At 38.8% G+C, this 27115-nt stretch overlaps 1 protein-coding gene across 10 annotated transcripts in view; it reads left to right on the plus strand.

Annotated features, from left to right (window-relative positions):
• CAMK2D (calcium/calmodulin dependent protein kinase II delta) overlaps window positions 1-27115 on the plus strand; it is a gene marked incomplete at its 3' end in the record, with an annotated part of 169210 nt that overhangs the window by 55520 nt on the left and 86575 nt on the right. For all 10 annotated transcript variants that reach the window (XM_084286473.1, XM_084286478.1, XM_084286476.1 and 7 more), the window contains exon 3: window positions 9231-9290. In XM_084286473.1, coding sequence (XP_084142599.1) covers window positions 9231-9290 — 60 coding nt within the window. The remainder of the gene's footprint in view (window positions 1-9230; window positions 9291-27115) is intronic.

Here is a 27115-nt window from a genome sequence, read left to right on the forward strand (position 1 = left end):
CTCTGGTTACACTGATCATGGCAGGACACTTCTTTCCTCTTCAGCTCTCCGTGCAGTGGCACACCTTCTAGGCTTCAGATGTCTGCGAGATGAGTGCTTTGAGTGTTTCAGTTTGACCTGCCCTTTGACATTCGCCTTCAGATCAACCGTAATTGAAACCTGGCTGAAAACAGTGTAACAGAAATAGATATTTATGTACAGCATTCAGTTAGAAGTGCTTGTAAATATACTGAGTGGAGGAGGGAAGGAACACTATTTCCTGAAACACGTAGAAGAAACATGTGGGCTTGAAAAGCAGGTCTCCTTCTTGGGTACCCCACAGTGGTAAATTGGCATTTGGTTCTCCCCACAAAACTTATGTTCTTCAGACTTACTCAGCCTGTTACTGATTCTCTTCTAGCAATTCTAAGGATTCAGTTATTTCTGTGGAAGTGCAGCTGTCATCTTCAGGACCTTTACATCCACTTAAGTCCCAAACTGAAAAAGTTTTAACCTCTCTTTCTGCTGTCTCACGGCAAAATGTGCATTTTAGAAGGTATCTCAATTCACTTAGCATTGCTTTTATAGCAGATGTATCAGAGTAGTAGTTGTTAAAAGCAGCTAAATGCAGTAAATGCAGCTTGTTTTAGTATCACGTATGTGACACCAGACCCCACCTAACTGGCAGTAGCCAATATACTAGTTAAGTTTGGGGTGAAAATCTGTAAATAATGTAAGGCAGTCTTTCATAATAATAACAATGTAGCCTTCATACATTCCATTGCATCCAGCAGCATATCTGAGCATGATGATTTTATTGTGATTTATGACAAGAGATGGCTTGATTTATTAATAAGCAATTGTTACCAAAACATGCACTAGGATTTTACCCTAATGGTCATACCTAGCAAATGTTCGGCTCTGGTATTTGTCATTAGAGCACACTATTATGTCTGTAAAGAAAAGCTTCACGTTAACCCTTCCTCAGCATGGTGAGTAACTTCAGAAATCCTTTTACTAGTGCAAGAGTACAATTCACTTTGTCAATTACCCTCTTGTTTTGTGGCACAGTCTGAAGCAGCCTGCATGTACACAGCTCCTGACTTGGAACTGGTGACTACTGAATGGGGGCAAAGAATAGAGGAGGCCCTTTTGTGAACTGTGTGTGTGCAAAGCAGGGCCTGTTCTTGCTTTGATGGGCAAGCTGAAAATGTTAGAAACACTTGTATTCACTGGGTGATTTTAACTGGGAGACCTTACAATATGAAGTTTTAGGTCTAAGAAATTGTATTATTTTTAGAAGGCAAAAGTATATTTTTCAGAGGAAGGTACTAGGTGAAATATCAGAGTTAACAATATGAAGTTCAGTAGGCAAAAAGAATTTAGGTATGCCATTGAATAAACTCAAGCAGTACATTGCTCAGTGGCTGTGATTCCAAAGTATTTCACTAGATGAACATGTGCAGCTACAATTTGGTTGTCGCATTGTTTTCTTTGTTTTGTTTTTTAAAAAAGGCTTATAACCTCTTGGTGATATCAAGAGTCTTGCAGGATCAGACTCTTGTTTTCATTTAAATGAAAGAGCTCCCTCTAGTTTGTGCTGTCATTTGACAGTTTTGTTTCTCATAATAAATTGTGCAGTTTACTTCATCTTTAATTTACTCTCAGTCCACCAACATGGGAAAAACAGTTGTATGTTTTTTATTTGTTTTATTTATTTATTTTTATTTGTTTTATATTTGTAAGTTCATCATGCATGCTATGAGTTATGCTCAAGGCTGCCTTACTCAGGTAGTACCTGACGGCTCTCTGTAGCTTCACAATGCTCTCAGCTGTAGTATGGTAACTGTCCTACATAAAAAGAATGTACTAATCAAATACATTTTATTTAATTAAATGACCGATGAAAATGTTTAGTGTATGTGAGAAATTAATCATGTACAGTGTCAATTCAGAAGCCATTGTATAGCAACTACAGCAAAGAAACTTTAAACTCTATATTCAAAGTCAGAGAGGAAGTAATTCCTTTTATTGTATGTTATCCTATGTTATCCCTGAAGAGTTGGCATAGAATGCATTTGGCACTTCATAGAGGACTCAAGCACTTTCCAGCTTTCTAGCTATGCTGGCTAATTCTGTAAATGTAAATTGACAGAATACAGAACAACATTTTAAAGTAGTGCTAGTGAGAGACTGGAGATACAACATCTTGTGCCAAATGACCAACAGTCCCTTGGAGTTTGTTTGTTTTTACTAAGGCAAAGATCATATTTCCAGCTTTCTTCTAAAACAAGCTTGGTTTACTTTGCATTTCAGATAGTTTTCCCTGTGTGCTGTGTATAATATTGCAATTGATCAGCCCATGATTAAGTTACAGCCCAAGCTGAAGCAAAATGCTATAATGTGTGCTTGGGTCTCAAACCTGCTGCAACTGAATTTAAAAATCTTAGCATAAAACCTTGGTGGAAGGGTGTATGTTTCTAAAAGAACTTTGAGCTTCCTGTGCTGACTTTTAAAAATCTTTTCTATATTTTGGACTTTCAAAATATTAAATTACATTTTGACTTTTTATTATTAACAAAATCAACATAAAAAGAAGGATAAGCTAACAATTTTTATCTTGGAACCTGTGTAGGCTTTGAGGCCTCACAGAGAATTCTGACTATAAGGAGTATAAAAACTATATGAATTGTTAACATATGTAGAAGTGATTCAATTGTTCTTATTGTTAAAAATGAGTGAAAATAGTGGGAAGTACAAATTATCTAGAAAAAATAATGAAATTCCTTTTCATGTTTTTTCCTCCAGTTTTAAAAAGTTTTATAAATAAGCCTTTAGTGCTAACTACTTTAAAGAAAGAAATCACTTCTAATATTTTGTTGTAAATCTGTTATCATCATTCTTTTAAATATGTATATCTATTTATTTCATTTTATTTTATTTTAGCATCTGATGCTGAATTATTGACCTAAGAGTTGTCATCCTATAGTGGTTTAACCCAGCCGGCAGCTAAACACCACACAGCCGTTCACTCACCCACCCACTCCCTCTCTGGGATGGGGGAGAGAAATGGGAAAGTAAAGCCTGTGAGTTGAGATAAAGACAGTTTATTAAGACAGGAAAATAATAATAACAATAATAATAATAATAATAACAGTAATAATAATAACAACAATGATGATAATAGTACTACTACTACTAATGTGTACAAACAAGTGATGCACAATGCAATTGCTCACCACCCGCTGACCGATGCCCAGCCTAACCCCGAGCAGTCCGGCCCCCTCCCCCGGCTAGCCATCCCTATATATTGTTTAGTATACATAGAATACCTCTTTGGCCAGTTTGGGTCACCTGTCCTGGGTCTGTCCCTTCCCAGCTCTTACTGCACCCACAGCCTGCCCGCTGGCAGGACAGAGCAAGAAGCTGAGATGTCCTTGGCTTGGTGTAAGCACTGCTCTGCAACAATTAAAACACCGGGATGTTATCAGCACTCTCCTCATCCTAAGCCAATAGAATAGCATTCTACCAGCTGCTAGGAAGAAAATTAACTCTGTCCTAACTGAAACCAGGACACATCCATAACAACTTTTTCTAAACTTGTCTATTTCTTATTATTTTTGGAACTAACCTCGGCATGCAAGTATTGTGATGCATGATGATTTGATGGAAGGTTTAAAGCACCATGTTTCAATTTTAGCATATTTGAACAATTCAAAACAGTTTTATTTTCCAAAGCAGGTATTTGCAGAAATTTGTGAAGTTTATAGTAGTTGTGTCGCAGCAAATCTTGCAATTTAATTTCATATACTTTATTTAAAAGTGTACAATTATTGTTGAGAAAACAAGCTGAATTATGCTCTACTTTTCTGTTGGGCTTCGAAAAGTCTCGCAGACTTTTAGGAAAAAGTGTTGTATTAAAATAATGTATTTTTATGGGTGTAACTTGAAGGAAAACTACTAGCTTTTTATGAGCTTTGTTTATTTTTTTAAATAAGGTAAACAACAACAAAACCCCCACAAGAATAGCATCCCTTACAGAGAGGAAAATGTACAGAAGAGCTCCTTCCTTAAATAATTGATATTTAAACATAGAATCATAGAATACCCCAAGTTGGAAGGGACCCACAAGGATCATCGAGTCCAACACATGCTTAAGCTGCATGCTATTTGCTTTCAGAGGTTTTTTGTTTGTTTGCTTGCTTGTTTTTGGATTATTATTACATTCATATTGCAGGATAGTGTTTATTTTTCTATCAAACAGATGACAAAATTTCTTGTCAACATATCAAGTTAGATTTGCAATGTAGAAACCAAATACTTGCATTTCTATGAGCAAGAATATTGCTGTATTTCTGTATTAAAAAAAATAATAATAATCCTGACTATAAAGGCTGACATTTTTTACATTGTGGCTGGTTTACCCTGTTAGTCTAGAGAAGATGGCTAGAGCAGCAGAAGTTAGTGTTTGTCTTAATCTCTCGTGCTGAATCAATGCCTACTTCATCACTATTTGACTTTGGAAATCTCCTTCACTTTTCAGAGAATGCAGAAGTAAATTTGGTGCCTTATAGTTAGTTTTATTCAATATATTTCTCTATTATGCCCTCACATTTTCTTTTTATTTTGTTAAAATAGTGTTCCTTTTAAGAGTTACATGGCAGCCATGTCCAGGATATTTTGATGTTTCCTTAGCTTTCTATCAAATCAAGCTTATCCTGTCTTTTTACCCTTGCACACAGTCATTCTCTGTTTCAGATTCCCACCTGATTCATGAAAAGCTGCCACACAATTGCTACTTGCCTAAAAATGATGTCTTGGAGCAATCTGATTATGGTTACTGACTGCTTTCCCCTTTTATTTATTTATTTATTTTGTTTTTCTTTACGCTTCAGGTTGTGTGTTGGTTGAGTTGCCAGCCAGTTTGTATTTGCAAACTGATGCTCAGTTCCTCTTGGAAGAGTGCTTTGGCATTTCCATCCTTGCTTCCCTCGTGCTGTAGCTGCATGGCAGTGCTTGTGGCACAGATCCAGATTTGCTTGTTTTTAACACAAGAAGTGTAGTGGCTACTCTCAGCATGTCCCTCCTTCCCCTTACTTCTTGAAGTCTTCTATGGACTGCTTGTCCTACCTTAAAGTTTGTAGCAGTAGCTGGATAGCTATAATTTTTGCAGGACTTCTCGCACTAAAAGTCATCGCTGTTTGTCATTGGCCTCTCTGTTGATGTAATTAATTGTGCTTTCTGATGCCTTTATTAAGTATGCCTTAAATGGTTGGATGAAGTGAATCACCCAAAAAAATAGTGTTCATTAATCAAGGACAATTACCTGATATTAAGCTGTCAGGATCTGTCAGGAAAGCACTCTTAATGTATCTCTTACATTATTATTTGATATGATTTAATAGTTTGCTTTCCAAATGCATGTAAAATAGGCCTGTCTGGTTCACTTCACCTAGATTTGTGGGAGCTAGATTTGTGGGAGCTGGTTCTGAATGTTTCAGACCCCGTTCTGAATGTTTCAGGCCCTGAGTTGTCTGCCAAGCACCTCTCCCTTGTAAGGATGCCTATTACGCCTGAGACAGCTCCAGCAGGAGAAGGGTAGGATTTTCCTGCCCAGCTTGTGCCACACTCTCTGAAACATTGTAGTCAGAAGACATCCTGCAGGGTGCATTGAGGAAGGGTTTATGTTTTCTGTCCGACTTCCATACAGGCTGTGCTCTTCAGGCTGTACTCTGTCACTTTCTAGAGGTCAGTTGGTTACAGTTATTTATGTTCAGAGTTCCAGGCTTATACTTTACTGTATTATGACACCTGGGTCTACATGGATAAGCCTTTAGTATCCTGTCTGAGTTTTTAAGAACATATGTAGTAAGTACTGCAGGCAGGCAATTAATCTTAGATATGTTCTTCTAGACTTTTTCTTATTTTCTTTTTTCTTTCTTTTTCTTTCTTTTTTCTTTTTTCTTCTTTTTTCTTTTTTCCATTTTTTTTTTTTTAAATAAACTCTGCAGAATCCCGGAGGACTGGAATAGTTACTATTTGTCTTTTTATTTATGTCATAATCACACTTAAGAGGTTGTGCCTGAGATCAGGAGGTAGCTGTTCTATGTGTTTTGCAAGCCTTGCTGGGCTGGCTATAGGAACAGGGACCATCGGTGGCAGGAGAAACAGCCCTCAGGATCCTAGCCCAGGCCTTAGCACTCAGTGCTGTTCCACCAGCCAGGATATGTATAAGGAACTTCCCGGCACCAGCCTGCCAGGAAGATAACTATGTTGTGGTCACTGCTCCCATCACAGCTCGTGCATTTGGTGCAGGGGCTGTTGATGCATTCTGCATGAAGCAATCCTGGCAGCAGGGAGCTGGTGCCTGCCCGCTCCATGCTAAGCACCCAGGATTGCTGTTATGCACCCGCTGCGCCATCTGCCCCACTGCTGCTGCTTCTCTCATCCTGAGTCTGCCTGTCCTGCTGACAAGCAGTGGGTAGAGCACCTCTCTAGTGGGCAGTCTGGAGCCAAAGTGATCTCCAGGAAAATGAAGTTGCAATTTCATAAGTTTTTTTTGGCAGCAGCACAGGCCACCGGCCATCCTCGCTGTTGCACTGTGTTGTCCTGGCTCAGTTATGCTGGCACAACCATCTGTGTCACCGTGCTGTGAAGTTGGTTTTCTCACTTTTGGGGTAACTGCCCTGATTCTGTGTTTTTGTTAAATTCTCTAAAAGGTGGAGTACCTAATGCTTGATTTTAAAGCCCAAACAGCCTGTTTGTCAAAGGTGCCTGCGAATCTTCCTCAACCCTCACATGATTTTGAAAGGAGAGCTTTGGGATTGTGCACAGCTTGATTTGGGGACAGTATGACTCTGCACAGAAGAGAAAGGTGAAAGGAGGAGTGCCAAGGCAATTTGTGGAGTCGAGCGCCAGCTCAGAGGAGGATTTTGGGTGCCTGCACTATTGCTATGCGGGCACCTAAGGTGTATTTTATAGTGTATTTTTCTTGAACCTTATTTGACTCTTTTCCAACAGACTCCAATGTCAGACTTGAATCAGAGGGACTATGATGTCTTTGAAAGATAACCTAATAACACTGTTGGTGTTCTGAGGAAGAGCAGATGCCATAATAGACCTTAATATAACAAGAGTTGTGTTACAAAATCAGATAATTTATTCATTCTTGCTGTGGTATTGTCATACCTAATGTTCTTTTGTAGGTTAAGCTTTTTTATTTAATGAATGCTAGTTATTCAGCACAGAAATTATTGGTTGGACTAAAGTTTTTATGGGGTGGAAGAAAAGAATTTCCCCTTTCAGTTGTTAGGAGTGTTCTCAAATGTAATGCAGATAGTTGGGATTGCAGAGATAGCACAACCCAGATTACTTGCATAACATCTGAAGTTTGAGCTCCTGTGAAGGGTGGGTTATTGTAACATACTTGGATATCCAAGTGGAGCTGGTTGAAATAATAGCAGTACAGCCTCATCTCCAAGAACATTTTACAGTTTATTTCTCCTCAAATTTTGAAAAACTATTTTTAGCTAATATTATAAAATTGAATGTACGCTGTTCTTCTGCCTCTTGACAAAAGCTGTCTTAGCATCCCTAGAAATTATGCTGCAGAAAATGAGGATAAATGGACTAGAAGTCAGTTGGAATTACAGAATCACAGTAGGCAATAGCTGGCTGTTTTAATTATCTCCAAATTGCATATTTTATTGCCTGAGTTACCTCTGCCAGTTGGGGGCTAGGGAGGTTGTTACTGATTACAGAATCAGGAAATAATTGTATAAATTGGTCCTACCAAACTCATGTATGTAATTCTGAAAAACTAAGATCCTAAAATGCTACTTTTTTTTTTTTTTGAGTCTGTTGAGTGTGTTGGCTTTGGATTGTGATGTTGTTATGGAAGGTAACAAAATGAACCAATTTTTACAAGGCAAACTGAAGTATGTTAATAAGATACAAAAGTTAATCAGAGTTAGAAAGCGTTATGTGTTTTATTTCACTTAGTCCAAGGACTCTAGCCTCATATATAATGCAGATGGTATAGGTGTAGAGGTGATCTTCCTTGTATCAGAACAAAGAGTAAGGTATTTCTTCGTACCATATTTAAAGTATTTCAGTTTAGCAGTTCATACTCAGGTAATCAGGTTCTGATCAGTGGTTCCAATGTGTTCTGTCTTCATTCCCCATCCATATTACCAAAAGAAATCTTTTTGTCTATTAGCTTGTGTTGCAAACTGTAGATTCCTTTGTGTGTCTGTGATCTTTATTGCCTGACACTAGACATTATAATATACCTGTAAACCTCCATCTATTTCCAGTATAAATAATTATGCACCTTCCCAACACTAGTATTTATTATATAGAAGAAATACTATATTACAATACTACATTACTTAATGTTAACCAAAATGCAGCAGCAGTAGTATTATAAATGGTGGTATTTGGAAAAAAAATACAACAAAAGCGTGCTACAAAAAAAAAAAAAAAAAAAAAAAAAGCAACTTAAGTAAAATGGACCTCAACATAAATTTTATCTCCAAAAGTGCCAAAAGTGTCATTTGGGCCTTAGTGGTGTACAAGGAAAGTTCAGACCTAGGGCCTGCTGCTTCTGCTCAAAGTTTTAAAAGAATGGCAGGGGAATTGGAGGGACCAAGAAATGATAGACCTGTACCTAAGTGTTCAGGATATGTTCAGGTTAATGACTAATCGGCCTGTGAGAGAGATTAGTCCTGCTGGAAAAATAGTAATTGCTGGTCATTAGTTATTGGAAGTTCCTGTAGCATAGTACTGCATGAGAAAGTGCCGTAGCAGGAGTGCTGGCATTCTGTCACAGTGATTGCCACGTGTTGAACTGTATACCTAGTACAGCCGGTATCATTAAAGCGGTTAGCAGGTAGGATTTAAGATAGCACTAGAGATTCAGGTTGTCCTTATTTTGATTAATGCTGTAACATGGTTTATTGCCTGATAATTATAGGTCATGGCGTGAATATTTCCTGTTCTCCCCATTACATTGGCAGCTTGATTTTTCGACTGGAACGGTGCCTGACATACTCCATCAAAGAAGTGGTTGGATGCAGTAACCTAATTTCAGTATTGCACGCAGATTTAGTGTAAAGTCTTAAATGATCTAAATAAATAAAGTATTTTTTTAAAGAATGTATCAAATAATATACTTTTTCTTCATAAAGAAAATATGACAAATTGTGTTCATCTTCATACTAAAACCAACTTTCTGCTTTCTTTTGTTGCAGATCACCAGAAACTGGAAAGAGAAGCTAGAATCTGTCGTCTCTTGAAGCATCCCAATATTGGTAGGAACATTTAATTGCTTTACACAGTAGACACCAGATTAGAAAACTGAGGGGAAAATACAAAGTAACAAATACAAATAGCAGCTCAGAGAAATCAAACAATAATATCTTCAGGCAAGACGGTTTCTTCGTACTCTGGTGCTCGTCCATGATTCTGTGAGATGTAATATCCCAACAGGTCACCTAGAGCAGCGTGTACTGTTCTCATCTTCTTTGAGCTATTGCTCTGCCATCAATGAGCTGTCTGCACCAGGTGTTTGGGGTTTTTTTGAGCAGTGTGTAGGAGGAGTTATTTCCAGTACTGCTCATGACTTTTTGAGACCTGCAGAATTTCATGTAACAGCATATGTTTCAAAAAGAGACAGACGAATGTCAGTAAAGTTAGTGTTGTTTTTACTGAGATGATTATTTTATCCTGTTTTATTTTGTGTATGAAATTCCGTTCTGCTGTAGGAAAGATAGGTAGATGAAGAAAGCACCCCTCCTTTTATTTCTAGAACTGTGTGTTCCCTACTCCAACATTCATGGAAAGCATTAAAGAATGTGGCTTTTCTTTTTTATTCTTATTTTTTTCCTGTGTTTTCCGTTTCCTTGTTTTTAAAAGCGAGTAGAAAAAGATAAGTACTTTGATCTTTAAGTAGATGGAGCTGTTCTTTTCAGACACTGAATTAAATGCCAAGGGTGTCTCTGGTACAAGAATATTTGCCATACCCAAGCATGCCCTGTCCATCTTGTTTTTCTATCCCCGTGCACAGTCTTAAAAGTTGATGTCAGAAAAACTAGTAACCTCACTGTTTTAAATAAACACATATATTTGGTACAGAAACACTTGGCAGTCTGCTTGCTTTTTCTTCTGGTTAGTTTTTCTCCTTTTCATTTTTAGCTAATGTAAGTTAGTTGTTGTGACCTTTTTAGACTAATCTAATTGTTTTATGTCTGGGAAAGAAACAGCTCTTTCCTTTTAATAATAATTGTAAATGGAAAACAAACAAACCACAGTTCAAAATGAAATACTGAATCTTTTAAAAAGCTCTTTTAGGCAGTCTCAGAGGCTTAGATAAAGTTTCACATGCAAATTTGGTTAAACAGGAAGAGTAGAGTTACGGGCATTATTTTATCCCAGCCAACATTTGTGCATTGTGAAGTGATAGAAGACAAGGGAAGAGGTGCAGTTGTTGAAAGCTGTGGTTATGTGTACGGTGCTAATCTTTCTTTAGAGTAGTTCACCTGTGCCTTGCTCTAATTATTGTTAGAGTACATTTGTGAATTTGAACCTCCCAGGGAAGAAGAATAAAAACCAGTAATAAATTGATGAAGTGGAAGAGCTGAAGTACACAGAAGAACTCTGTTAAAACAAATATCTAAATTGTTTTCATATGATCATATTTCTTAGCTTTGTTGAGTAATTCAAACCAATATTAGGGTCCAGATCCTCTTTGGCAAACCAGTTGTTCCATATACAGTGTTTATGTTTGTGAATGTATGATTAGAAATGCAAGCAGACAATTGCAGCTTTGCTGACAGATGGGTACAGTTACGTAAATTAACACAAATTCCGTGCTTCGTTACCAAGGTGTACAACTGAGTCAGAGGATTATAAAGCAAAATCTTTTACCCTCGTCTGTGAAAAGATGGCATGTTCTAGACCTGAGAGAAACTTTTCATGAAACGGAAATAACAGGCCAGGAGTTTGGCAGCAGGCACAAAATTATGTCCTTGTTCAATTTCTACTATCAATTATTCCACCAACCCTGCCAGTGTATCTTCCTGAAAAAGATTTTTCCAATTAACTTTGCTGCAAAAGTTCCTTGTTTGCATAATTGCAGTAGTGAAGGCCACTTTGTTTCTTGTTTTTGTGTTGGAGGAAAATGGTAAATGTGGTCTGAAAAGGAGAAACTGTTTTTGAAACTTTGCAAAGGTAATGATTTTAGGCCTGCGAAGTCATAGGTAAGCTACTGAGCTGAAGAGGTTCCCGTTGGGTGCCTAGCTGGCTGTCCAGGCTCAGCCAGGCACCCGTCCTCTCCTTCTGGCCTCCCCCTGCACCCCGAGACGTTCCCATGTGGGCTTTTTCGAGCCCTGGCCAAGGTTTGCTCTCATCCCTTGCCACCACTCCTGCAGTCATGCCCTGAGCCAGCCAGCTGTAACCCTGAAATCCTTGCAGGGCATGCTGCCCGTTCTTCAAGCTCAACCTCTTATTCTCGCATTGCTATCATGTGCCTTTTCTGAAGCAGTGATCTCTGATGGGTAGTAATGCTACATCGTACTAGGAAGTACTAATCGTGAAAAGGGAAGTGTACAGAGTAAGGTAATTCAGCTGTAGTCACAGATTATAGTGTTTTGTACGTGTCAGAATGGTAAAGATTAACCCTTATAAACAAATTTTATTATGTATGATAAAGAGTATGTGCTTAAAAATATTAACAAGTCAGTGAATATAAAAAGTTAGAATTCAGTAAAACTTCCTCTTTTCTTTCAGGCTTCTTTCTATTTATTCTTCCTAGTTAGCTTGATTAAATCTCACTTCTAAAAGTGACTTGGTTTAAAGGGGTCAGTTTTAGCTTAGCTTTATTTCTAAGGTAATACATATATAAATCCTTTCTAGAGTGCTTTATGGTCTCTTCAGTTATTTTTCTCTTGTGTCTTGAGACTGCCACCAGATACTTTAGGGTGAAAAACCCTTTGAAGTTACCTTTTTTATACTTTCCCCCTGGTCAGAGTAAAGCAGCAAAGCTGTAATGAATCAGTTTTAGATTTCAGTCTGTGAGTAAACACATCACAGCTATTATGTGAGCAAGTTTGTTCTTTTTTTCTTTAGAGGAATGGGGTTTGAAAAACAATCTAAACCACTGGAACTATTTTCCATTTGTCTTATCAGAGAAAACAGAACATGGTCAAAAAAAGAAAAATTACAGATCACTGTTTTTGTAGTTCCAGGGCAGGTGTCCAATTAGTACATAACCAGTAGAAAAATTTAGCATTTAGTTATTTCATCAGGATAAGAAAGAATTCAGGGCTAAACTTTTTAACAATCAACGTACCTTTTTATAGCTTCACAAGAACACCATTTTTATACCTATTTTATATCTGACTTGATTTTTGTTTGTTTGCTTGTTTGGTTTTTGGTGAGTGCCATTATGCTGTTAAGAAATCTTAGGATGACATTTTAAAAAGTCTTTCAATTTTAATCTGTATTCATATAAACTTAAGAAGTTCTGGTATTGGCAGAGGAGTCTTGAAATTAGTCATGAATGTTTTGATTTTTTTTTAAATGTAGATATGGAACCAAAGCTCTGGAAGAGCATAGCATATGAAAGAATTAGTGGAAGATCAAATTAGAATTCATTCTTTCAAAGGGATAGAGCTCTGAAATTAAGGAGGCATGAAAATATTTTCATCTCAGTTCTTGATTTGAATCTCTGAAAATAATCTCGGTGAATTACTAAGCACAAAATTGAGAAGAAATGAATATATTTTCTACTGCCTTTATGCAAGTATTTGAGACATGAGATTATTGTTTCAGGAATCGACATACCTATAGCAAGTCCACAGATGAAGCATTTAAGTATCTATTGAGGGAGCTAAATTCTTCATCTGAATTACCTATTAGGAAATTCCACTTGAAGAATGATTTTGAACTAAAGTAAGATAACAACTTCTGAACTCATGTATGAGAAATCTAAACTACTGGTGATTACCCTCACTAGTCAGGAAGGAAAGATAATTAAATCAAAATCCAGATATCTAGCTCTTTTAAGTTCTTGCAAATTAAAGAAATCCATCATAATTCATTTTGATACAGAGATGTTGTATTGCTTGATATGGATACATTATTTTTACAGGTAGCTAAGCATATCGAAACATAGTCATTTGAAAAACACGTTTTGGGTGCAGCAATTTGTTTTAAGACATAGGTTTTTCCAAGTACACTTGATATCCTTTTAATGAAGTCACAAATCTGGCTCATAGCATCAACTGCCATCTGTAAGGCATTTGTTTTACTTCTGTAGTATGTGCTCTTTTTTGTTGTTGTTAAGGAAGATCAGCATATTTTTTATTAGCAGTACTAGAAAAACTGATAACCACAATCAAAGTATAAAGTGGTAGTTATCATGTGATGGGATTTTCTGTAGAGGAGTTCTAAAGAAGTCTGGTTCAATATTTTTATCGACAGACTGAAACAAAAAATAGGTATCAGGCTGATGTTTTGGGACTAAGGAGCTGTAGAGTCACAAATTTAAGGAAGACTGTTGGTCTTAAAAGATGAGTGCCCGCATCTTGGAAAATACTGACTTTGAAAAGCCTGTGATGACAGGAAATACCTACTTGAACACAAATCTCATTGAGACGCTTTAAAACAAGGGAAATACCATTCTCAGATGCATGGAAATAACAGTCAGAGACAGGAAAATAGTATTTATTTATTATCTGCCAACAGAAGTCACTTCTAGAGTACTCGAGGCTGGCTTTAACATCCAGATGTCAGTAGGTATGATCTATGTAAAGGAGGAGATTTAAGGTCTAAAAGGATAACCAGGCAATGATACTTATTAAGGAAAAAAAAAAATGAAATTAAGCACAGAGTTAATTTTCTGGCAGTGAAAGTAATCAACTGTGAGAATTTTTTATGGATATGGTATTTTCCGATTTGAAGTGTGGATGATTTTTTTTTAAAGCCTTGTACTGAGAATGGTTGATGCAAATATTCCTGGTATTCAGAACTGAGTTCAGGCCATTATTTTTGGAAAGCTGAGTATTGTTGAAGAAATATTAAAATGTAATGATTCTTTGTCTTAAGCACCTAGGGAGTTGGACAATCCTTACTGGTTGTGTTCCTATCTGACACAGAAGTGTCATGGAAACTTATAGATGTTTTCATTTCAAGCGCAAGTGTAGCTCCAGGATATCTCTGAAAGCAGAGTATCTCTGTCCAGATACTGCTTTGCATGTAGTTAATTCAGTTAGTTTTTCATGATCTTTTTGGTTTACTCAGTTTTTGCTCCATGATTTCTTCTCTACTCAGTTATCTAGTCCTAATGCCTAGTGAATGGTGTAGGAAAAATGCCTAAAAGAAAAGTGGTAAGAAATGGTATTTTCTGTTCTCCTTTTTTCACATCTTCAACATTTCAGACTTGATGTATCCATGAAGTTTTACAGACTTCATATATACATGAAGTTTTATTTAGAAAATACGGAACTGCCTCATCATTTTCACCTACAATTATTTCTTTGCAATACTTATTGATTATTTTCTGATTTATGACTCTGCCTGCCTCAGCTCTTTGTATTAGAGTGATTGTAGTAAAAAGTCAGCCATTGACTTTTGTGTTTAAAAGAACATAATGTTTGTTTCATCTTGTATATCTATTTTTTTTGGATAAATGTTAAAAATTTATAAACAATAGCTATTTCAGCATATAACTTCTTACTTGTTTGACAAGTGAGTTTTATCCCTTTTGTTTCTTTATAGAAAACTGTTTATATTTGTTACTCAGAAATACTTCAGAAATATATCAATGATGTCTGCAGCAACACTAAAATCCTGCTTCCTTCATAGCCTTCATTTTTTTTCTTATAGTATACTAATAAACAGACAAAAATAAGAAGTGAGATCAAGTACCCTTCTTTTGTGTAATACTACCCTGTTTGAGCAGAGTAGTATTAGTTTCTGTTCATTGCTGCCAGTCCAGACTCCTGTACTCTCAGAGAGAATTAAAATGATGCAAATACACTGGCTGAACTTCAGGCCTTATGAGGAAACTCTGAGTCCTTCCCCTGATCAGTCTTTGGTAATGCTGGTACTTTCTTCTTCCAGCAGTAACCTTGAATGCCAGCTTCCTCCTTTTCTAATATTTCTTGAGTGATTTAAACTGCTTCCTCTATAACATTGTGGTAGGAAATTTTGGGCAAACAGCTCAAGCTCCTTTAGTAACAAAGCTCTAGTAACAAAGCTTTAGTAACAAAGTCCAGTTTGTGCTGGACTGCAGTAGTTTGCACAGTTGTCTGATTTTCAATGTTGCTAATTTCTCAGATTCTTACCATAATAAAATTACTGCAACATCACCACGTATACATTTTCTTTACTTACTACAGCTGGTTAACATAATTGAGTTTAAAATGGAAGACATAAATGTTGGTTAAGCTTTCTCTTCGGAGAACCTAGCACTTTGTATGATTACAGAATCACAGAATCACAGAATTTCTAGGTTGGAAGAGACCTCAAGATCATCGAGTCCAACCTCTGACCTAACGCTAACAGTCCCCTCAGTAACTTTTAACAAGCTCCGCACCGCCGGGTGTCCCGCACCACGAGTTTATTGTAAACTTTGTGACAGTTCTCCTCTAAAAACGGAGCCGAAGCAGCGCCAGGCAGCGCCTCAGGCCCCGCAGCCGCCGCCCCGAGCTCCCCGCTGCAGCACCCGGCGGCCGGCAGCCCCGGCGGTTGCAGCCGTTACTCAAGCTATATTAAAAATTTACCTCTATTACCAAATACCCACAGAGGATTTCTGTCATCTTAAGAAACTATTATTTTTACAGCTGTTCCCTTCTCTAGTACTTCCGATTTAATAATATTTTTTAAAATAACAATAAATTTTATAAATAATTTTTATTAATAATTTAGAAAATTGTAAAGAAAAAGTGAAAGGAAATTAATCATCTCTTCACCACGAAATCCATTGCCACTGACCTGATTTCCAGCTTTACCTTCTTTTGTTAAACTTTGATTTGTTGGTCCTCTTTTAACTTTGTGAAATTATATTTTAGCAGTCTGTGATTTGTAGTCTAACAATCTATGCACTTTTGTGGGTTTAACACTGCTATACCATCTGATTATGACTCGTTTTGATGTTGATTTAGAGCCTGCTGCTGTGATTCTGGTTTAGGAGATACCAATAATTGATAAAAACCGTATTAGCCCAACGATACAGGTCCTGACCCAGTCTGAAAAATTGCTGAGCCAAATGTTGTTTTTTGTTGTTGTAGTTGTTGTTGTTGTTGTTGTTGTTTTTAATTATTTATTTCCTGGTTGAGTTTGTTGTTGCAGGGTTTAAGCTGAACTGAGTAGTGTTTTCCTAAACCCGACTTCCCACTTTTTCTCCCTGTGGCTGCTGCAAAGGCTACTGCTACCTTTATGTTCCCACTTGTGAAAAGCTATACATGGCAAAAGTTGGAACGGTTTGTGCAGTGTAATAGGATCACTGTATATAACCAGAACCTTCTGGTTTTCACATGGTGGTGCCAACACATCTGGCTTCATTAGTGCACATTATTCCTTCCCTTTCTGCTGCCACCACCTCCCCCCCGCAGATGTTGTATAAGATATGGCAAGCAGGCAGGATCCGCTAACCAGCTACATCAGGCTCAGGTCAGACTGATGAACCTTCATCTCTTCCTGAAAGGCCACAGCAGATTTTACTGACATGTGGCAGCCCTTCGGGTGATAAATGAAGCCCTCCTGGCAACAAGACAGGTTGTCCCTGAACGGCTTTATAAGCCAGGATATTTAGAGGTAAGTAGGACTGCCAAGCAGAAACTGTGCCGTGTCAGCCCTAATAGGCCTGAGCCAGTCGTGCGCGGATCTGTTTGCGTAGCTGCTGTCAGGCTGGAGCTGTGACACTGCTCACTACCATGAGTTGCTGAGCTTCAGGACAGAATAGCAGAAGTTGTCTCATTTTTAAAGAACGAGAGCTGGACCAGCATATGGGAGTGTGGAGCAGCATCTTTCCAAGGGAAGGTGGCTTTGCAACAGGTCGAGAGGCAGGCTAGCTCCAGGACAGCCTGCGACACCAGGCAAAAACAAATCTCTGAGCTGACTTCATAAACGTGTTGGTGTCTGTTTGCAGTCCTCTCTGGTTTCCATACTTCGAATTGGTAGCACCCAGACTAGGTGCTATTCTTCATCAAACTGTTAATGCTTGCGTTCAGCTTAGTTATTCACAAGTGCAGCTTTAGGAAAAAGCCTTCCTTTTGTTTTTTTCTCCTCTATTTCCGTGGTAGCACAAAACATCAGCATAGAATTTGTGAACTTCTGGGAGAATTTGTGGGGGAAAAATAAGAAACTTCGCGTTATCTTGTCCATTTTAGACAAAGGGTATTTAAAGATATGTGGGTCTTCAGTCCCACTTACGTGAGTCCTTTGTTTTACTCACCACGTTTGTGCATGGGATTTCACATAAATTCACAATAGTGTTTCTCTTAAGATTCTTGATAGACAACAGATGTGGATTCAGTAAATCCTTTCTGAATTTCATTTGATGTACCATGGCAAAGTTGAGAGTAGCTCAGCTGGCATTGGTTAAGTTACTGTATAAACCCAATGTGGAATAAGAATCAGGCCTGGTCAGATTTGGTGGATATACTTCTTCAGCACAATATTTTTCTGAGCTGAATTTCAGTTTTCACTCTTTACATAAAAAAACCACACACACACACACACAGAAAACCATCAAAAAACAAGCTTTAAGGGTAATAACGCAATTCTTTGATGCAGTGAAAATCAAACAAATACTCAACTACATGAATTTATGCTCAATAAATATGGTCCTCCCTCAGGAATATATTAACTATAAATAGAAACCAGAAATTTATGGGTCTGATATATAGATCTCACTTTCTTTAATAACGTTTACTGCTATGATGAGATAATGATTTCAACAATTTAAAATCTCTTCCTTTGAATTGAATTATTAAATTTGTAATCTCCATGATGAATAAGGTGAACCACAGTACTTGAGAGAATTAAAACATCAAGAAACCAAATAAACCAGTGATATTACATAATTTCATACTTAATGCAAAAGCCCATTTAAAGAGTATTGTAAAATAAGATTCAGAGCTTAAACTCAAAAAGTGGTTACAGGTTGTAGTCAAACAGTGAAGTGCAGCAATAGAATATAGCAGCTGTTTTTGTGATAACTAGTAGTGTCATTAAATGCACTGGAACGAGAATGAAGCAGGCAGGAAAGCACAAGGGGGCTTTTTATCTTTTTTTTTTTTCATTGCAGCTGACTTTTCTGCAGTCTTCATTCTGAGAAGTTTTTGCTATTTCTAAGCATTTGATTTCTCTGATTGTTGAAGTAGTTGGGAACGCATAGGTGATGTTTAAGGTGAAGAGACTGAAGATTTTCACCCTTGATATTGTAAGAATTTTGTGGGGAAGGGGCTGTGTGGTATCTGTTTATTTTCTGTAGACCTTCTGGTGCCACTAAAAGGGAGTGAAATGTCAAAAAAAAAAATCATAACTAAATTATTTAAATTTACTGCCAGTGAGTGAATCAGTAATTTCCAATATGTAACATTAAGTATCAGATAATGTGGTCTGTCTGTGTGCCAAAGCAAAGAACTCTAAAGGCAAATTTATTAGGTGTTATACCTTTTGTCCCTGTTTCAGTTACAACATAATCCCTTTATTCTGTTAAAAGTGGCGTGGAGTCTTTTGGTTTTACTCTTCTGGGTTACTGTAGAGCATAAAAATGTATTTTAGCATAGGTGATAACATTACTATGCCACACTAGGCTATTTTCTTTCCTTTAAATGGAGGGTGAGATTATTCTAGCTCAAGTGAAACATTGCTGGTTGCAACGTCCTTGCTAACTGTACCAACATCCGTAATATACTGAGGAAATAAGCTTTCACGAAAATTTGACACAAAAGTTGTCATTTTTTCTGCCTCGGAAAGTATATGCATTATTTGCACCAAAATGGGTAATGATAAAGTATAAATCAAGCATGAGCCAGACCTTGAAGGTTTTTCCTTGCCTGCTTATAACTGGTTTTGTACATTTTCTTAAACATATGAAAATCCTTTTCATGCTGTGTCTTGCAGCTTCTAAATAAGATTTCTTTCCATACAGTCAGTTATGCTTGTGTAGCCAGGCATTTTAAATGTAAAATAGAGTAATCCACAGAAAGGGGAAGCAGAATTTGAATATCTCATTTGAGGAACCTGCTGCAAGGGGTCGGTGCTAGGATAGCCACTGCACTTCCCATTTGTATTTTGATTTTTTTTATTATTATTATTATTATTTTTGCTTAATGTCAGCACATGCTTTCTAGAACAAAGAGTTTCATAATTGCTCTGCTGACTTCAAGAACCATATAAATAAACCAGATTAAAATAAATTACTCTCTTTTTACGGATTAAGTTTTGAAAACTTACATTTTTTTGTTTGAAAGCTTTGTTTGTTATGAATCTGCAACCACATGTTATACATATGCAGAGACATCATGACTCCCAGCTAAACCACAAATATGTAATTTTCCTCTGGACCCTTTCCTCCAAAAACATAGATCTCTACTAAAGCTTAAATATTCTTTTATTTCAGTAAAACGAGCACATATTTTTGGAGCATTTTTAGGGGATATTATACGTTCTGCTGCCTTTACTTTGTGCAGATAATGTTGTTGTTGACGGTTTAGTTGGTAAATGCTACACTGGTTCTCAGGTTGATACCCAAATGCTGGGAAAAAAATCATGTGAACCTCCTACTTGAGTTGGAAAACAAACTGAAAAAAGGTTAAGAGTGTATTCACTAGCATGGCTGTATGTCACTGTTTGGATGGCTTTAGTGCAGCCCTCATGAGAGGTAGGATTGTTGACAGGTAGTTTCCATTGCAAACCCAGCTACAGTCCTGAAATCTGTAGCTGTGGGCTGAACCCAGTGGGAGACGTCTGTCTTGGCCTGTTCACTTTTCCAGGAAAAAAAAAAGAGAGAGAGAGAGAGAGAGAGAGAGAGAGAATTAACAGTCAGGCAACATTTGTTTCCCAAGCAGCCAAAATCAGCCCTTTTAGAGGATCTTGCATCCTAACCCAAAGGGGTGCGTTGTCACCATTGCCAGCAGGGAGGCTGGGAGGAGCAATCAGTATGTACCTGCGTGCCTGTTTGTACCACTTCTGAGCTGTGTCCCATCCTTACCCCTCCCCGCTGCTGTCACAACTTTGGCTCCCTGGGATGTGGGGAAAAGCATCATTTTGGAGGTGGGAGAAGAAAGAACAAGAGAGAAAAAGCAGTAAGGGTGGCATAGCTGGTAGGGAGGAGGAGGCACTTGAGTGAGGGAATGAAGGCTGGGGATGTGAGCTGGAACTGGAGAGACGCTGAAGGAAGGTCTGATTTTCAACAAAGGATTGTTCTGGCTGAAGTGATCATAAATCAGGAGCTGTGCTCTGGGAGCTTGCTGTGATGCTTAAGAATGACTTTTCTCCTCTTCCAAAGATGGTGCAAACACAAGGAGCTTATTAGGAGACGCAATCCCAGGGGCTACTACATCTTCCTAGACATTTTGCTTTAGTTACATAACCCACTCCCTGACAAGTATCATAGATCATGGAATCATGTGAGTTGAAAGGGATCTCTGGAGGTTATCCAGTCCCAACCCCCTCCTCAAGCCATGTTCAGTAAAATCAGGTTATGCAGGCTGCTGAGTTTGGAGCATCTCCCGTGAAAGAGGTTGCACAGTTGCTCTGGGCCCTGCTCCAGTATTTGACCACCGTCCTGTCAACATAAATAAATAAATAAAAGTGTCTTTATGCCCAGCTGGGGTTTTTCCATATTCCAGCCTGCATCTGTTGCCTCTTGCCTTGCCATTTGCGTCCTGGAGAAGACTGCCTCTGTCTTCGCAACTGCCTCCCTGCTGGCAGCAGTGAGACGCGTAGCATCTGACCTGGCCCCTCCTCATGTGCTGCCTGCAGCCCCCTCATCATCTTGGTGGCCATCTGCTGGAGAGTGCAGGGGAGAAATCAGAGCTAGAAAGAAATGAAGCTGTCCTTGTAAGTTTTTACAGTGGGCTGACACAAGAAGTTAATTTCATGAGTTACTTTAGATGCACAAGATACCATGTAAATCCATGTGTCACATGTTTTTATGCTTTTAATTCTAGATCTGAGCATTGCATTAGACTGTTTTTAGGATGCTTTCCCAAATGAGATTTAGGGCTATTTTTTCAATAAATCAGATATTTAAAAGTTGGCAGAACTATATTTATACAGTAAATGAACAGGAGCAAAGTGTTGGCAATATTGCATTCCCTGAAATCTTGCCTGCTGATCAGTGAACAAGGCACTGGAAAGAAAAGCGGATGTTCTTGAATACAGCTGCAACCCTGTAAAATGTTTTTACTCCCTTAAAAAAAAAAAAAAAAAACACATCCGCTTTCATGTTTGAATATTGTGACATAATTTGTTAATGAAAGTGGAATTTGAGTAAAAACTGTAAACACGGCCTGACTCTTTGGAATGCAGTTTTTAATTAGTTCCAAGTCATGCATTTGGAAGTACATTTTATAGGTTGAACTTTGGTGTTGTGTCTTGTGCAGAAATTTTCTTGACTATTGAGATCAGCACACAGGAAAACTGGTTACTTAATCAAAATGTAAGATTTGACATAGGAGATACTGAGTAATGTACAGTGAAACTGTGCACTGCCGTGACAGTGGGAGGCTGGCCAAACACTGGTCTTTGACTCTTCTCTATTTAGCAATGTAGACCTACGGCGTTTTCTCTATTTATGCAAATTCACTTTAGGAGTAGTGGCAGTACAAATTATCTCTGTTTCTTGTCCTGGAGAAATCATAAGAGAAGAAAAGTCATAGCACAATTTATTTCCTTGCTCAGATTGCCATAACTGTGGTGATTTTAGTGATGAGGGGAGCCACCTCAGTTAGACTGCTGGCCAGTACCCCTTACAAAAACTGAAAGCTTCTAGATTTTGAAGAGCTTCTTGTTTACTTCTGTGTTTCCCTGAGAGGAGTTCTCTTGTAAACTACTTGCCACAGCAAGATTTAATTATTTATTTTTAAATAACTGTAGGTCTGTCCTCACCGGAACCCCAGGCAGCCTGCTTAGCCTATTATGTCTGAAACTTTGCTGGGATGTTGCCTTCTGGTGTCCCCCTGCAGGGCAGCAGTGTGCCAGTGGTTGCTGCCAGTCTGGCTAACCTCCCCCCTTGTGCTCAGTGGCTGCAGGGACAGAATCGGTTGGTCCAGATTATGACAGCTGTCCCCCAACCATCCCCTGTCATGGTCTAGCTTGTAGCACGTTTCAGGTGTCCTTTACGATTTTCCTCACTCCTTCAAATGTTTGCCTTAAAACGGTCACAAATTCATTTTTCATCCCGATGGGAGGCTGTCGTGTTGCTCTGCTCCAGGAATTATGTGTCAAAGCCGTGGCATACCAGAAGATGTTACTGGGACTGGTGTCTCAGCTTTTTATATGCTGCAACCTAACACAGAGAGCACAGAGACTGAACGCTTTTTCCCCTCTAATACCACTGTGCAACATCACTGGCATTAGATAAATACCTTACAATTGCTCAGTTCAGCCTGTTTTTGCAGATTTCTACACTGGAGACTGATACTCCTACCAAACTACTGATGCAGGGTTTTTTTCCAGTTGATAGGGGTTTAACGATACCTCTATCCTCCCAGTCACCTTCCAAACTTGGAAGTTCTATTTTTAGTGGCTTCAGCAGTGTGTTAGTATTCTCATGGACTGCCCATGCGAGTGTGCTTCTAATTTTAGTTTGTCCTCTAGATATCTGTCTTCTTTAAATACATCTACCTTCTCATTACAGTCACCCTGGGCCAAGCGTGGCACTCTGCTCCTGGTGCATGTAAATTGAAGATGTTCTGGTATAGTACTGTAACGAAATCCATAGCTCCACTATGTGCTGCACAGCAGTGAATAGCAGTCATATGTATCAGCAATTGTATAGTCCAAGCAATGGTTATTTAATGAATTTATTTGTGCATCTATTTAGCAGGTGACCTTGAGAGTTACTTAACCGTATTCCATCACTGCTTGGTATAATATCAATTGTGTTATTGCTGCTGCTATGTTGAATATGGCTATGCAGCCTAGCTGGGATAGACTGGTTGATGAACTACAGACATGATTGCAGCTGACTGGCTTGCAACTATCTTCTGTAGCATATATATTGTGGGAGTTGCTGGATGTGCTAAACAGGCTGCCTAATAAGGGGATTATTTAAAGAGGTCACAGAATCACAGAATCACAGAATTTCTAGGTTGGAAGAGACCTCAAGGTCATCGAGTCCAACCTCCAACCTAACGCTAACAGCCCTCCACTAAACCATATCCCTAAGCTCTACATCTAAACGTCTTTTGAAGACTTCCAGGGATGGTGACTCCACCACTTCCCTGGGCAGCCTGTTCCAGTGCCTCACAACCCTTTCAGTGAAGAAATTCTTCCTAACATCTAACCTAAAACTCCCCTGGCTCAACTTAAGCCCATTCCCCCTCGTCCTGTCACCAGGCACGTGGGAGAACAGGCCAACCCCCACCTCGCTACAGCCTCCCTTGAGGTACCTATAGAGAGCGATAAGGTCGCCCCTGAGCCTCCTCTTCTCCAGGCTGAACAAGCCCAGCTCCCTCAGCCGCTCCTCGTAGGACTTGTTCTCCAGGCCCCTCACCAGCTTCGTCGCCCTTCTCTGAACCCGCTCAAGCACCTCGATGTCCTTCTTGTAGCGAGGGGCCCAAAACTGAACACAGTACTCGAGGTGCGGCCTCACCAGAGCTGAGTACAGGGGGACGATCACCTCCCTCGCCCTGCTGGTCACGCTGTTCCTGATACAAGCCAGGATGCCGTTGGCCTTCTTGGCCACCTGAGCACACTGCTGGCTCATATTCAGCTGACTATCCACCATCACTCCCAGGTCCTTCTCTGCCTGGCAGCTCTCCAACCATTCATCTCCCAGCCTGTAGCTCTGCTTGGGGTTATTGCGCCCCAGGTGCAGGACCCGGCACTTGGCCTTGTTGAACTTCATGCAGTTGACCTCAGCCCATCGGTGCAGCCTATCCAGATCCTCCTGCAGGGCTTTCCTACCCTCGAGCAGATCGACACACGCACCTAACTTGGTGTCATCTGCGAACTTACTGAGGGTGCACTCAATGCCCTCGTCCAGATCATCAATGAAGATATTAAAGAGGACCGGCCCCAGCACCGAGCCCTGGGGGACGCCACTAGTGACTGGCCTCCAACTGGACTTGGCTCCATTCACCACGACTCTTTGGGCCCGGCTATCCAGCCAGTTTCTAACCCAGCGAAGCGTGCGCCAGTCCAAGCCAAGAGCAGACAGTTTCTTGAGGAGAATGCTGTGGGAGACGGTGTCAAAAGCCTTGCTGAAGTCAAGGTAGACCACATCCACAGCCTTGTGTTTCAACCACATCCACAGCCAGGTGTTTCAACTGCAACTAGTAGTCTGGTTTTATGAGTACAGACTGGCTTCCTGCTCTTTCTTGCAGCTTCTCTTCCATCCAAGACTGTGGGTTTCCACAGAGCTAATTAGCATCTTACAAATAGTCCTGTGGGACAGGACAAACTGTCTAATTTCCATTTATTGTGAGACTGTGATTAAAAGACAATGGCGGTTTTTCATCATAAGCCTCAAGTTTGTCATCTATTAAGTTAATATGCATTCCCTGCCTTTTGTAAAACAAAACCCTTTCAATCATTTGGAATGATCATTTACTTGTAAACTTGCATGTTATGAAAATCATAGTAATTTATAGTTGTCCTCTGTTCTGGTAGCATGGCTTACTGTGATGGTTAATTGATAGAGGGAAACAATGTGCACTCAGAAATTAATGCAAACACTTTTAAGCCCAGCTCTTGAGATGGAGATGGAGTAGGATTACTAGGGAAATGCTCTGTCTTGATATGGTACTTTGCATTTCTCTGTCTCATGCTCTGTCAAGTTATTGAAAGTTTCAACTGCTTATATGTCATCTTGATTAGTTGTAGCATTTGGTTATCTAGGCTACTGGAAAGTTCTGTTCACTACCATTTGACGCTGTATAGAGGTCTGCACCATCATACTGATAATTAGAAACAAGAGACCAGTTACAGTAACCTTGCTTTTCCCTTGAGACTTTTCATATTCAGTGCTTTTTCAGATTGGCAGTGAGTGTAAGAAACAGGTTTCTTTTGCGTGTTCACTGCAAACTGTGGCATAGTGTAAAGATACCTAGTCTTGCTTTTTGTTTTTGCTGGTGTCAAAGAGCAGGTTAAGTCAGTCATGGTGTTAGAATTAAATTAATACAGGTGCACACACCAGCTTTTTTTAAGTTAGTTTGGGTATCTCTACACTATGTCACCATTTGCAGGACAGACATACCCTACGAAGCATTCTCTAACTATAACAAGTGAAAATATTTATCTGTAATTGTTGTGCACTAAATTATGCCCTTCTAAGAGAAGGAGAAGTAGGAGTGGAAATCCTTCTGCACCATCATTCATCATTGGAAATACCATGATCAAGTCAGTGTTAGCTAGACTTTCTGGGCTGTGAACTATGTGGGAAGCTCTAGCCCTGCCACTTGCTCTGAGGAGGTAAGTTGTTTCACCTTCTGTAACCTACTGCCATTTTGCATGCTAATAGCATCATACTTGGTGTTTTATCTCTGTTTATATAGGAGAACTCAATGGTATAGCTATATTTTAATATTCAGAAAAGTAGTATGAGCCTATTTCCTCCCTAACTGCAGGGCATTCAGGGAGTTTTTTATTGTGTAATAACCAGTATATTGTCATGAGAAGCTAATCACATCCTAATAAAACCTGTGTAATTTTTGTTTTCCACAACACTTACAGATTCCTCAGGAAACTGATAAAAGAAAAAAATGTAGTCCCTACTCCCCTGTCGCCACCAAAAATGTGTTGCATAAGATAGGAGTCATGTGAAGTCTGAGGGAATATCTGTAGACCACAAACCACAAAGAGTCAATCTTTGGGTTTATCATATTACTCTCATTCAGTATATTTGGGACTGTTTGTGAAAGTTGTCACCAGGAACATGTGATTGTAATTATGTGCATGTTACAGTTCTCTTGTGTCTATTTTAGGTCTTTTTCCTTAAAGCTTATAACACAAAACAGAAAACTGGGAGACACAATCCTATGAAGGTTGCTATAGCCTTGTTTTCATGCAGTGGTATAAAAACAACTATCAGATAAAATGACAGAAGATAATTTTACAGTGGTACTGTGTAAACATTAGAAAATAATAAGTTCATCCCCTAAAATAAAGATTGTGTAATTATAATAGGGCAAAGAAATGTTTCCTTTTGCTTGTGCAGCTTAGCTGATTCAAGTCAGTTGGAAAACAATATTTTAATTCACATTTTGTTAATGAAAAGGTCTTTTTCTAGAAACATTTCGATGGGCTTTATCATCTACAAAGAAAAAGTATAGTCAGTAAGTAAGGAAGTTTCCAAACTATATGGTGAAGCAGTGTCCAGAACTGAAAGGTTGGCAAAGTGACTACATTATTACATAGCAAAATTACTACATAATAATTGCAAAATCTGAAACGGTGGGAGTGTTTTGGGTTTGTGGTTGGTCCTTTGCTCACAAGTTGTGTAGGAATGGTTGTAATGGATCAGGCCAAAAGCCAGCCTAGTTGGTGTCTCCAGTAGTACCTGTGGAGGCCTACCACATTGTAGCAGTATCTTCCCTGAATGCTTCCCTAGTCTCCAGTAGTTGCAGGTCAAGAGCTTTCTAAACAAATGAAAGTTTTTATGTATTTTAGTAACACTGCAGATCACTTCCATGAAGTTGACTTTATTGTCCTTGACCTAATTTGTTGCTGGAATGGGTCCATGGCCTGCAAGCAGTGCCCCTGCCACATACAGCATTTTCTGATCTCCAAGTACTGTTGCTCATTAGAATAATATTTAGCAATATATGCCAGAAACAGTTTAGAGATAATGTTGACTTGGTATCTTAGCTTTTTTACTTATGAATTTAATTTATATATCACCATTTTTGCTGCCATATTCTGATATTAAATATTGCAATTAAAGGTGCCTAGAGTC

Source organism: Netta rufina, assembly GCF_964035555.1.
Source record: "Netta rufina genome assembly, chromosome: 4".
Classification (NCBI taxonomy): Eukaryota; Metazoa; Chordata; class Aves; order Anseriformes; family Anatidae; genus Netta; species Netta rufina.